The sequence below is a fragment of the Hyperolius riggenbachi genome, chromosome 9, assembly GCF_040937935.1.
Source record: "Hyperolius riggenbachi isolate aHypRig1 chromosome 9, aHypRig1.pri, whole genome shotgun sequence".
In the NCBI taxonomy this organism is placed as follows: Eukaryota; Metazoa; Chordata; class Amphibia; order Anura; family Hyperoliidae; genus Hyperolius; species Hyperolius riggenbachi.
The window spans coordinates 111,156,057-111,168,531 of NC_090654.1; the positions used below are offsets into that span (position 1 = coordinate 111,156,057).

Sequence of the window (12,475 nt, forward strand, 5' to 3'; positions counted from 1 at the left end):
TCTTCCGTGCTGTTTAACCTCTAAGTCAAAACCCTGGAACAAGGATATGGCTAATTCAGTAACACCGGAGTCAGAGTATCCGATCTGCTGCACGCTTGTCCAGGGGCTATGGCTAAAAGTATTTGAGACACAGGATCAGGACAACTACCAGGCAACTGGTATTATTTAAAATGAAATAAATATGGCAGCCTTCATATCCCTCTTACCTCGAGATCCCTTTAATATGCAGACAATTATTAGAGAGGTTTATCTCATCAGTTTATTTTCACCATGGGTTCACTTTAAGTTAAAAGCCAGGGTCTTGGTACAAAAGTATGCATTCTCTTGTGTAGTCCTCAGAGGTACTCCAGTATGCATAGGTGTTTACTCTATAGTGTGTGGACCCAGCTTAAGGAACCAATGCCAGGGAAAGATAAAAGTGAATACAGTAGTTTAAGATTTGCCTGTGCGGGAGCTGAAAAACTTTAAAGCGGGATTGTCACCATAAAAATCAGATTTCAACAGCAACTGGTCTGAGTGTATTAAGTGATAAAGATGCTAATCCTGCATTCAAAACTTTTTCTGCTGTTATGGTTTGGAGTTGCAACATACTTTATTTTAGGAGCACTGGCCCTTTAATAGCCATTGCCATGCAGTTGCATGCTGGGTTTCTTTTTATCTATAATATATTCCTCCTCTTCCCTTTATTTCCCTGCCTAGCTAAAACAGGATCCTCTGTTCAATTGTGTTTACAAACAAGGCTGAGGTGACTCAGCGATTGGAGGAGAAAAGAAAAAAAGTTAAGGGAAGAAATGACATTAGTATTTAGCCTCAAACCGTGGGCAAAATACATGGTTCCAACCAGGAACAGAATTCTCTTCACTTACTATATAAAATTCACTGAAATCAAAAGGTGGACAGTACAAGTATTTATCTACCGGTACTTATATATGTGTTTTTTACCTTGTCATAGTATGGCTAATCCTCCTGCTTTAAAAAACAACAAAAACAACCCAATACCGGTTGTCATTCACCTGATACAGAGGAAGCTTTAAACTGGCATTTTTAACTTTTACATACAAAATTACACTATGCATACAACAGTCTATCATTTTATTTTCACTTCAGGTTTGCTTTAATGTTCCCAGCACCAAATGCCAGTGCTGATCATCAAGAGTACCATCGGAAAATTCAGCACAGATAATGTTATTTTAAGGAAAAAAACAAAAAACACACTCCGTACTGCATTGATGCATCTGGAAATGATTTCCTGAATTTATTTCCCTAACTCAATTTGATATTTTGGCAAAGGGGTAACCATAGAGATGGCACTCATGCTGTGCTTTAGAGAATGTTCTAGCAGCTCCGATCATGCTTTTGTTGAATGCCATGCCTGAGTCTTTGGCACTTGACTGTTGACTGGTATGAGACTATATAATTAAGCAAACATGTCTATACTGCTTGTGGATGCCATGGCAACAACCAAATCTGAACATGTCATGAGGAAACGCACTGCTTGGGAAAAGATTGTACAAGCATAAAAGCACACAATGGGTAATCACTACTTTTTTGTGAAATGTAATTATTCCACTGCCCGTTCTTTTCACATCACATTTGTCACAAAGCCAGATCTGCATTGCAGATCTCACATCTGAAGGTTTCCTGGCCTGGCAGGAAATAGAGAAGTCAGACATTGCAGCTACATCATTCACATAGGAACGCACCATGTTGTTACGGTTTGGACCTGGCCTTTCACCATCCAGCCTTGTTGGCATCTTCAAGCCACCATACTTTTTCCAGTATGCCCAGCACGATGCACATAACCGACACTGCATATTAGGAGGGCCCCACGAATACCACTGGTAAGACTGTGTCGCTGTGTGAACAGTAACTACAATTAGCAAGGTTAATTTTAAAAACAGAACTTAAAGCGGTATAAAACTGACAGAATATTCAATAAAAACAGGTTTTCCTACTTGTTATATCTTATTTGCTTTTGAGCATAAGTATTATTCATTTAGAAATTACAAGTTCCCAAAGTACTATTTTTTTGTACTGACGTATTTTATTCATAACTGGTGTAATTCATATAGTAATGTGTGCAGAAATGCTTTCTGAGTATCTGTCTGTGTTCTGGAGTGTCTGAATTGCCAGAGAATGTTTACATTCTCAGCGAGGGACTGATTAGCCTGAAAGGGGGCTGGAAGAAGCACCAGGTATGTATAAAACTTTAATTTCATCTGTCTCAGGTTTACTTTGTTACACAGTAGTACTATACTCTACATATGCACTCCCCACAGAGCTGCAGGGAATCCACTGAGAAGGTTGTGCACATTGAACACGGAGGTGTTGTCTATCACCCATAAACCCGGTTCAGATTGTACATGAAGAATGTGCAATAGAGGAAGAATCTCCTCCTTCCCCTGCAGAGGACCTGCACATCAATCTTACATGTACCCACAGTCACATTGCCTAGGGCCTGATCCATGTTCAGATTGTGCATGAAGAATGTGTAATAGAGGAAGAATCCCCTCCTTCCCCTGCAGAGCACCTGCACATCATTCTTACATGTACCCACAGTTACATTGCCTAGGGCCTGATAGATATTCTTTGTTCCTGTCTGTACCTTCTACAAGTACTCTTACCAAGGACTAGTTTTAGTCTATGACTAAAAGTATTAGAGGCAGAAGATCCACTGGATATACAGGGAACTGGTATGGTTTAAAAGGGAATAAATATGGCAGCCTCTATATCCCTCTCACTTCAGTTCTGTGGATTTTTGTACCGACTCCACAGCCCTGGTTCAGACGGATGGCCGCCGGCGTGCATCCCCACGTTTGCTCCTCGAGATCTGCTGCATCATGACTGTGTAGTAATTGAGATGAATGGGAACATTCATCTCATGTCATTTACCCCCTATTGCAGCAGTCAACTGAGATTTCCCAAAAGCTACACGTAGCTTCAGGCCTTTTGCAGCATTCACAGTTATGGTCAATCCTCCTTGGACTCAGACGCAATGATGAATTGACGACAAGTAATGTCAAACACTTTTCTGCACCGTAGCAGAAAAGCGCTTGGCTGGGGTTAAACGACAGTTGGCCATGTGAATCGGCTAAAACAAGGGAAAAGTTCAATGCATTTCCATCCATCTTGAGCAGTACTGTGCTCTTCAGGCAGAAACCCGCAGTTATTCCATAGTTATGAGGCATCTAATGCGTGTGGTAGCAGTACTGTCTAGTCATTATCAGTAGTATCTGTGAGCACTTTCATCACACTTAAAGTTTGAACTGGAGCCCTGATTATGTCTGACAGGATTACATCGATTTGAGGGGCATTGACTTTTTCTGTGCATAATGGAATCTGTGAGCAGCAGTGAGCCTCAACTTTGTTTTATCTGGAGTTGTGAGATACACTTTAAAGTTTCCTTGTATTCAGCCTGTGCCAATCAGATGATGCAGCCTGGCCTCATTACACTCTCTGGCTTCATCTGTCCCAGTTATAGTTTCTGGTTTCAGAATGGCACTTAAATGTAACAGTTTCACATCGCTGCTTTCCTAGGTTACTTCAGATAGTTGACGGTGCATAGGGGCCAATGTATTTCTCCTCTCACTCTGGTCACTTAAGGTGTCCATTTTTTCACTATGGCCGATCTTCCAATCCGATAATAGCGACCCTATTTTATAGACCGGTTCTATATGAATGATCAGATTGGTTATAGTTTTATCCCATTTATAGGAGCAAACGATTTAGGATAGTTTCCTTACGAACGCTATTAGATTGGAAGGTTGATTGAAATAGAAAATTGGCACCTTTAGACCAAAGTAACAGTCCTCAGTGCTGAGCACTTTAAAGGTGCTTTATATTTATGCTTTTAATATTCAGGTGCAGGACAATGCATCCATTTTTCAGCATTTGTACTGTGGGGTGGGAGAAACTGTGGGTACCATTTCATTCATCTATAATTAGAAAAAATAGTTATCCTGATATATAAAACTGCAAAATAGCATTGCCAAACTTTCAGCACTAGCAATGATGTCTATTTGTGGTACCCCAAGGCTCAGTACCAGGACCTGTGCTCTTCATTCCTCCCTTGGCAAACGTTTTTTTTTTTAGCCTTCAATACCATCTGTATGCCGTTAACTTCCAAAACGTACCCATCTACTCCTGTCTAGCCAGATCACTAGGAATGGCTGAAAAATACTTCTATAGTTATGCCCCCGAGTGCTACCATGTAGGTGCAGAAGCAGTTAGTTATGTAACTGAGTATATATTTATTCATATTCCATTAACATTTCTGCCAAAAAAATGGGAACACTAGTAACATCCATAACAGGATGGTAGCAGCCAGGATGTATCTATTCATGTCACTCCTATACAGCCGCATAAATGGACAAGTGATTAGACTAAGCATGGGAGAACACAGTCGGCCCAGAAGCCTCAGACAGACCAGATGATTGCCTTGAGAATAATATCATAATATACATAATATAAAGAAACACTCATTTTATATGTCCTTGCATTAGAATTCCTTTTTATCCTCACAAACCCGGCAGCACTGTACCATTTCCCAGAGTTTATGTGCTACTTAAAAGCCAACTGCAGCACTCAAGTAATCCTTCTGGATAATACAGAAAAAGCTTGCCTACCGTCAGCCTAAAGCAAGAGGCATAAGTAAAAAAAAAAAAAAAAACACGGTGTTCTGGCCTTCTATTTAATGTTTCACTCTTCATTTTGCTCCATAGATTACGATAAATAATTTGGAGAAAAAAGGATCACACAGAATTACATCCATATTGCTATAGTTAGAGTGCTCTGTGATGGAAAGCTTTCTCAAAACTGAGAAAAGCATACATAGTTCAAGGCAGTTTTTTGAATAAACCACTCAACCATTAATCCACTTCTTAAAAGTATCTGCTGCAAAGAGCTTTTAATCTGGCGTTTTGAAGTGCAGTCCCCCATAAGCAACAATAAAAAAATGACTACTTCAGTAAAGCAGACAACATGAAAAATGCAGCAGCTAAGCGCATCCTATGGGCAATGTTCTATAAGGGAGATTACACAGAATCTAGGGCACATAACCTTTCCAAGTCATTAATCTCATCAGTGCCTTTCATATTCAGTATAGAGTTAGCTACAACTCCTAAAAGGTTTTCTTCACCAAGCTTAGTAGATTAAAGTGGTAGGAAACTCAAAAATACGTTTTTGCTCCTAAACATTAAACACAGCAAAAAACATCAACAGAAAATGTGAACAGACTGATAATAGGTCACTGAAAGGCATGGTTGCACTACACTAAAGACACAGCAGAAGATATTCTGCAGTGTTTACACTTCATTGTTTAGCTCAAGTCAGTCTAGTAAGCTAATGGCAATCTTATCAATTAGCTTTTGAGTGAAGTAAAAGTTGCAGTATTAACCCTTCCAGTAACTTAAGACTGGAAGTAAAGGCTAAGCTATTCCAGAGGCATATTTAGATTCGAAAGAGGTGTACAAACACAAGATGCTAGTCAAGCATGATCCAACAATTATGTTATGCCTGCATGGCAATCAGCGATGATCAGCTCTAAAAAGTGAATGTGCAGGGAGAGAAGACAGGAGCAAGAAGAGGTCTCCTGCCACAGAGGTGTAAAATTGCAAAAGACAATAGAATTAAAGAAAAAAAAAAGTACAAAAAAAAAAAAAAACACACACACAAACAAGGGCAATACCACCACCTGCAATACCTTCAAACATGGTTAGATGCTGAGATCAAGGAAACAAGTGACAGACGGTTTACCAGATTGGCTGGCACCCTTCTGTTCTTCGCCTTTGAAATCCTAATTGCCATTTGAAATCCTAATTGCCATTTTTTTTAAGGCCTATATCATCATACTTCTAAGACAGGAACAGGTCATGTTTCGTAGGGGTCAGACTTTCAGAAGTGGGCAGTTACAGTACTGCAAATCCCTTTAAAGAGTTACAAAAGCACCATTCACTTGTATTGGGAAGTGGTGAACAGTTAGTTCTTCCCATGGGCTGTTTTTTTGCTGTCAGTCAAAAGCTGACAATGACATCTTAAAACAAATACCACTGGTCTCCTCTGGTGTCTAGTACTATCAAAGTGGTAAGTGGAATTTATTTAATTATTTATACAGGGAGTGCAGAATTATTAGGCAAATTAGTATTTTGACCACATCATCCTCTTTATGCATGTTGTCTTACTCCAAGCTGTACAGGCTCGAAAGCCTACTACCAATTAAGCATATTAGGTGATGTGCATATCTGTAATGAGAAGGGGTGTGGTCTAATGACATCAACACCCTATATCAGGTGTGCATAATTATTAGGCAACTTCCTTTCCTTTGGCAAAATGGGTCAAAAGAAGGACTTGACAGGCTCAGAAAAGTCAAAAATAGTGAGATATCTTGCAAAGGGATGCAGCACTCTTAAAATTGCAAAGCTTCTGAAGCGTGATCATCGAACAATCAAGCGTTTCATTCAAAATAGTCAACAGGGTCGCAAGACACGTGTGGAAAAACCAAGGCACAAAATAACTGCCCATGAACTGAGAAAAGTCAAGCGTGCAGCTGCCAAGATGCCACTTGCCACCAGTTTGGCCATATTTCAGAGCTGCAACATCACTGGAGTGTCCAAAAGCACAAGGTGTGCAATACTCAGAGACATGGCCAAGGCAAGAAAGGCTGAAAGACAACCACCACTGAACAAGACACACAAGCTGAAACATCAAGACTGGGCCAAGAATTATCTCAAGACTGATTTTTCTCAAGGTTTTATGGACTGATGAAATGCGAGTGAGTCTTGATGGGCCAGATGGATGGGCCCGTGGCTGGATTGGTAAAAGGCAGAGAGCTCCAGTCCGACTCAGACGCCAGCAAGGTGGAGGTGGAGTACTGGTTTGGGCTGGTATCATCAAAGATGAGCTTGTGGGGCCTTTTCGGGTTGAGGATGGAGTCAAGCTAACTCCCAGTCCCACTGCCAGTTTCTTTAAGACACCTTCTTCAAGCAGTGGTACAGGAAAAAAGTCTGCATCCTTCAAGAAAAACATGATTTTCATGCAGGACAATGCTCCATCACACGGGTCCAAGTACTCCACAGCGTGGCTGGCAAGAAAGGGTATAAAAGAAGAAAAACTAATGACACAGCCTCCTTGTTCACCTGATCTGAACCCCATTGAGAACCCGTGGTCCATCATAAAAATGTGAGATTTACAAGGAGGGAAAGCAGTACACCACTCTGAACAGTGTCTGGGAGGCTGTGGTTGCTGCTGCACGCAATGTTGATAGTGAACAGATCAAAACACTGACAGAATCCATGGATGGCAGGCTTTTGAGTGTCCTTGCAAAGAAAGGTGGCTATATTGGTCACCGATTTATTTTTGTTTTGTTTTAGAATGTCAGAAATGTATATTTGTGAATGTTGAGATGTTATATTGGTTTCAATGGTAAAAAATAATTGAAATGGGTATATATTTGTTTTTTGTTAAGTTGCCTAATAATTATGCACAGTAATAGTCACCTGCACACACAGATATCCCCCTAAAATAGCTCAAACTAAAAACAAACTAAAAACTACTTTTAAAAATATTCAGCTTTGATATTAATGAGTTATTTGGGTTCATTGAGAACATGGTTGTTCAATAATAAAATTATTCCTCAAAAATACCACTTGCCTAATAATTCTGCACTCGCTGTATAGCGCGCACATATTACACAGCACTATACAGAGTATATTGTCTTGTCACTAACTGTCCCTCAGAGGGGCTCACAATCTAATCCCTACCATAGTCATACTGTATGTCTATGTATGTATGTATGAATCGTGTAGTGCATGTATCTAGGCCAATTTAGGAGGGAAAACCCACGCAGACACGGGAAGAACATACAAACCCCTTGCAGTTGTTGACCTTGCTGGGATTCGATCCGTGTAAACAGCGCTGCAAGCGAGAGCACTAACCACAACTCCGTACTGCCCATGGACCTTTATAAAGTGGAGAACAGGACTGTCGAGCAGTGTCCAGGGCAGGTCCACATAGCAAACACCTTGTAGCCCCCACCCACTTTCCACATCCATACAGCCCCTCTCCCCCCTTCTTTCAAGTGAAACCCATCCCTAGCAAGGATTTAATTCACAGCTTGGGGGGGAAAAAGGTCCATCAAACTGCCTACCCATTGGTAGTCCACAGCAGCAAGCACCAGAAATTCCCTCCTCCTTTAGCTACCCTGAAGGGGGAGATAATACATTACTGTCCAGGCTATGTGGCCTGGCTGTGGAGGGAATAGTGTAGTCCAAGGTGGCTGTGCAGAACTGCAATGTATTTTCTGTTTCTATGAAATCAAACTTTATCAATGAAATCTGGACACAGATTAACACAGCATGTTTCTGGGTAACACATGTGCAACAAAGTGATAGGAACTAGGAAATTATACACTTGTTTTAACAAACAGTGTGCATTGAGAGAATAAGGCCTTATTGTACACCACATGGGTGTGTCTACATGCACCAGAGTGTGTAACACAGGGTACTCAGGCACACAAGGACTCCACAGAACTGAAAACGTATAGCAATATATGCAGATGTCCTCTTTATATAGTGTAATAGTTGTGTCACTGGAGTGCTGCCATGCCATCTTGAACTTTCACTCACAATACTATAGCGTCTGTGATAAACAGATTAAGGAAACAGGAGTTGATAAAAGAACACTTACTGTAGCAACTCTCGCAGGCCCGACCTGCAGCCACATTCTGTCCTTGTACCACAGTCCCATTCACCACTGCTGGCTTGATGCTGTTTGCATTAATTTGATTGGGGTTTGGTTTATTACTACAAAGAAGAAAGAAGATAACAAGAAAAGTTCATTAAAAAAAACAAAACAACAAATTAGACAAAGACTAAAATTTCCCATGGTATGGTGTCCAAACTTACACACTAAACTGGCTTCAAATGCAAACGTTTACTCACTAATAGAGTCAAGAGCAAAGAAAACGAAAACTTGTTTGGACACCGCAACCCAAACACTTGTTCCTTGACTCTGCAAAGTTGTGGTAGGGATTACAAAAAAAATATGTGTTTAAGTTTTACATTTCTAAAATTTGAGGTCCGCGCACACTAATTTCCTCTTCTTAGGCAAGTATTTTTTATTCCCTAATCCATCTCAGGTACACCAATTCAGGCACAAATGCCATACTAAAACTGTGCAGGTACAAAGCTCCTGTGTAGAAGCTCCTCGTTTCCTTGTTGTCAAATACGATTTAAGTATCTGCTTAAGAATTAAAAAAAACTGTGACCACTTTCTGCATCACACATTTTCATCGCTATGAACTTCAATCTTTACAGAGATTCAGTCTATGCCTGCCTCCTTGCTGTCTGAACTGGAAGATTAAGCAGTCAAGACAGCAACAGTGCCACCCACACAACTTGAAACCAGCTCCCTAAACTCCGCTGCTCCTTATTACATGATCAATATTTTAGAAAGGATTTTAACCACTTGTCTGAGGATTTAGTCCTAAATCCCAAGACTTTATCTAAGCCTTCAGGACATACTGTAAATCTAGGCCCTAAGTAATTAATAAGCACAAAACACATGCTAGCATGCTTTTAGAATCATTGACCTAAAGACCTGTGTGCTTCCATGCCCTAAGCCCACTATGCAGATATGCCAAATCAAAGTGATGCTGGGCAAGAGGTATCCCACCTCTCACTGGTGCCAGTGAAAATCCTGTGTCCTATACTGTAGCTGGCCTCCGCCAGCCATGTATTTCAGGGGTTTCAGCATCATTACCTCATCAGACCAGACCATGCAAATTAGCATGTCATTGACCATCTCATGTCTATGGGTTTGTATTAAAGGCAGAGACTATGCCAAACTGCCAGGCAACTGGAATTGTTTCACATTAACCACTTAAGCCCGAAGGGTTGTTTATTTTTTGCATCTGAGCTACTTTCACCTCCAATTCATTTGTCAGTAACTTTATCACTACTCATCCCAATGAATTGATCTAGATCTTGTTTTTTTCCGCCGCCAATTAGGCTTTCTTTGGGTGATACATTTTGCTAAGAATGAATTTATTCTAAATCTATTTTAATGGGAATATTAAGAAAGAAATGGAAAAAACAAACATTATTTCTCAGTTTTTGGCCATTATAGTTTGAAATGAATACATGCTACCGATATTAAAACCCATGTATTTTATTTGCCCATTTGTCCCGCTTATTACATCATTTAAATTATGTCCCTATTACAATGTATGGTGCTGATATTTTATTTGGAAATAAAGGTGCATTTTTTCAATTTGCGTCCATCACTATTTACAAGCCCATAATTTAAAAAATTATACTAATATACTCCTTTGACCTGCATATTTAAAAAGTTCAGACCCTTTAGGTAACTATTTATGTTTTGTTTTTTTGTAATTTTTTTTTTTTTTTTTAATTAAAAATTGTATTTGGGTAATTTTTGGTGTGGGAGGTTAAACAGCTCATTTTAAATGTAAAATAATGAATTAATTTAATATAAAATAGATGTGGGTGTAGTTTTACTATTTGGCCAGTGTCAAAAAAATCCTGGAACTGTGACGGGAAACTTTTTGTAACAGAAAAAAATCGCAGCCTCTGATAAGCGGCTGTCGGCTTTTCTGCGGGGGGGCTTCGATCAATGAATGGGATTTATAATCCCATTCATTGATCGCTGGGCTAACGGCCGGAGCAAACGCAGCCTGCGGGAGTGCGCGCAGCCCAACTGGATGAAAATGTTTGTCCAGTTGGGCTTAAGTGGTTAAATATATCAGCCTCCATTTAACTCATTTCCGGTACTTTTGTGACAAAAATACTTGTTAGCCGGCTGGGCCCTCTGCGCTAGCCAATTCCACCACCCCTCCCCCCGAGCAAGCAGAGGGTGGCAGAGGAAGCAGCATACATTACCTGTCAGCACAGCGAGTGACACATCCTCTTCATTCCGCTCTTCAGCCACACTGTACAACTGTAGCTACTTGCAGCTCCTTTCTCTGCAGGTCATGTGACAAGCATGAGGCGCCACAAGAAGTTACATTTCCACTGCCATGCTCTGCAACCGGGGCCCCCTGCGCCAGCTGGGGTAGCAAGAGTCATAGTTATGCCCCTGCTAGTTAGAAATTGGATAATGTCGCTGCTGCAACACAATATTAAGCTAAACTGTCTGTTATAGCACAAATACAGATAACACATAGAATATGATGTACTTACTAGTTGGGTATATACACTTGTTTCAGTTTGCTCTCTGCTTCTGCTGCTTTCAATCGTTTCTTAAAAAGGAAAAAAAAAAAAGTGAGATAAAAATTGATGCAGGACTATGTATGCAAATATACTCAGCTTGAAAATGGACTAACTGAATTTCACATTGGAGGGAATCAATTGGGCTATTTTCAAGCTGCATGCATTTGCATGCAACATTTTCATAATACTGCATGAACTTGGAATCATTTGCATCTCATTGACAATCCCTACTTAAAAGCTTTGTAGCAATATTCTTCAACTTATCTGTTGGGATTTAATAACAATAATGCATTTCTAAAGCTAGCAACTGCACAAAATGTGTACTTTTCCAACATATAATTGACATTGTTCAAAAACTTTGTCAAGGATTATCTCCGAATAGACCACAAATTAAAGGACAACTGAAGTGAAAAGAACATGGAGGCTGCCATATTGATTTCTTTTAAGCAATACCAGTGGCCTGGCAGCCCTGCTGATCCTATGCCTCCAATACATTTAGCCACAGACCCTGAACAAGCATGCAGCTGATCAGGTGTTTCTGACATTATTGTCAGATCTGACAATATTAGCTGCATGCTTGTTTCTGGTGTTAATCAAAGACTACTGCAGACAAAGAGATCAGCAGGGCTGCCAGTAAACTGGTAAAAGAAAATATGTCAGCCTCCATATTCTTCTCACTTCAGTTGTCTTTTAAGCCACTGGTAAAATATTTAAAAAAAATATTCAAAAGCATGTTTTTTTTGTTTTGTTTTTATTTAAAGACCATCAGTACACACATCCAATATTGATTGGATCATTTTACCACTTCAATGCAGCCAACAGATTTTGAATACTTTGAAAAGATTATGTAGGTACGCTCTCATGCTACAAATAAGTGATAAAAAAATGATCAAAATTGGATTGGTTTGTGCACCTTAAGTCTTTGGTCACATGATAACTGCAGCAACTTTCACTTTTCCCACCCAGTCAGTCTCTCGGATTATTATCTGTGCTGGTGTTCTATCACAGACCAATGAAGCTGTACATAAATGCCATATTTAACCAGTACATGGGCGGGGCTTTGCCCACTGTAGATAGCTGCTTTGGGGTATGACGAGTCGGACACTAAGAAGCAGAAAGTGATTACTACTGTCAAACTTAAAGCGGACCTGAACTCTTATGAGTTATGTCCTTTCTGCTCTAAAAGATACACAACAGCATAATGATCTTTTAAGAGTAACTGTCGGGCATAAAATCAATTCTTTATTTTT

At 40.0% G+C, this 12,475-nt stretch overlaps 1 protein-coding gene across 10 annotated transcripts in view; it reads right to left on the bottom strand.

The window, feature by feature from the left end:
- The window catches only part of MTA1 (metastasis associated 1), a 188,204-nt gene that overhangs the window by 104,559 nt on the left and 71,170 nt on the right, over positions 1-12,475 (bottom strand). For all 10 annotated transcript variants that reach the window (XM_068253333.1, XM_068253331.1, XM_068253332.1 and 7 more), the window contains exons 11-13: positions 11,196-11,254; positions 8,683-8,798; positions 1,704-1,855 (exon numbers count right to left, since the gene is read on the bottom strand). In XM_068253333.1, the coding sequence (XP_068109434.1) occupies positions 1,704-1,855; positions 8,683-8,798; positions 11,196-11,254 (327 nt within the window). The remainder of the gene's footprint in view (positions 1-1,703; positions 1,856-8,682; positions 8,799-11,195; positions 11,255-12,475) is intronic.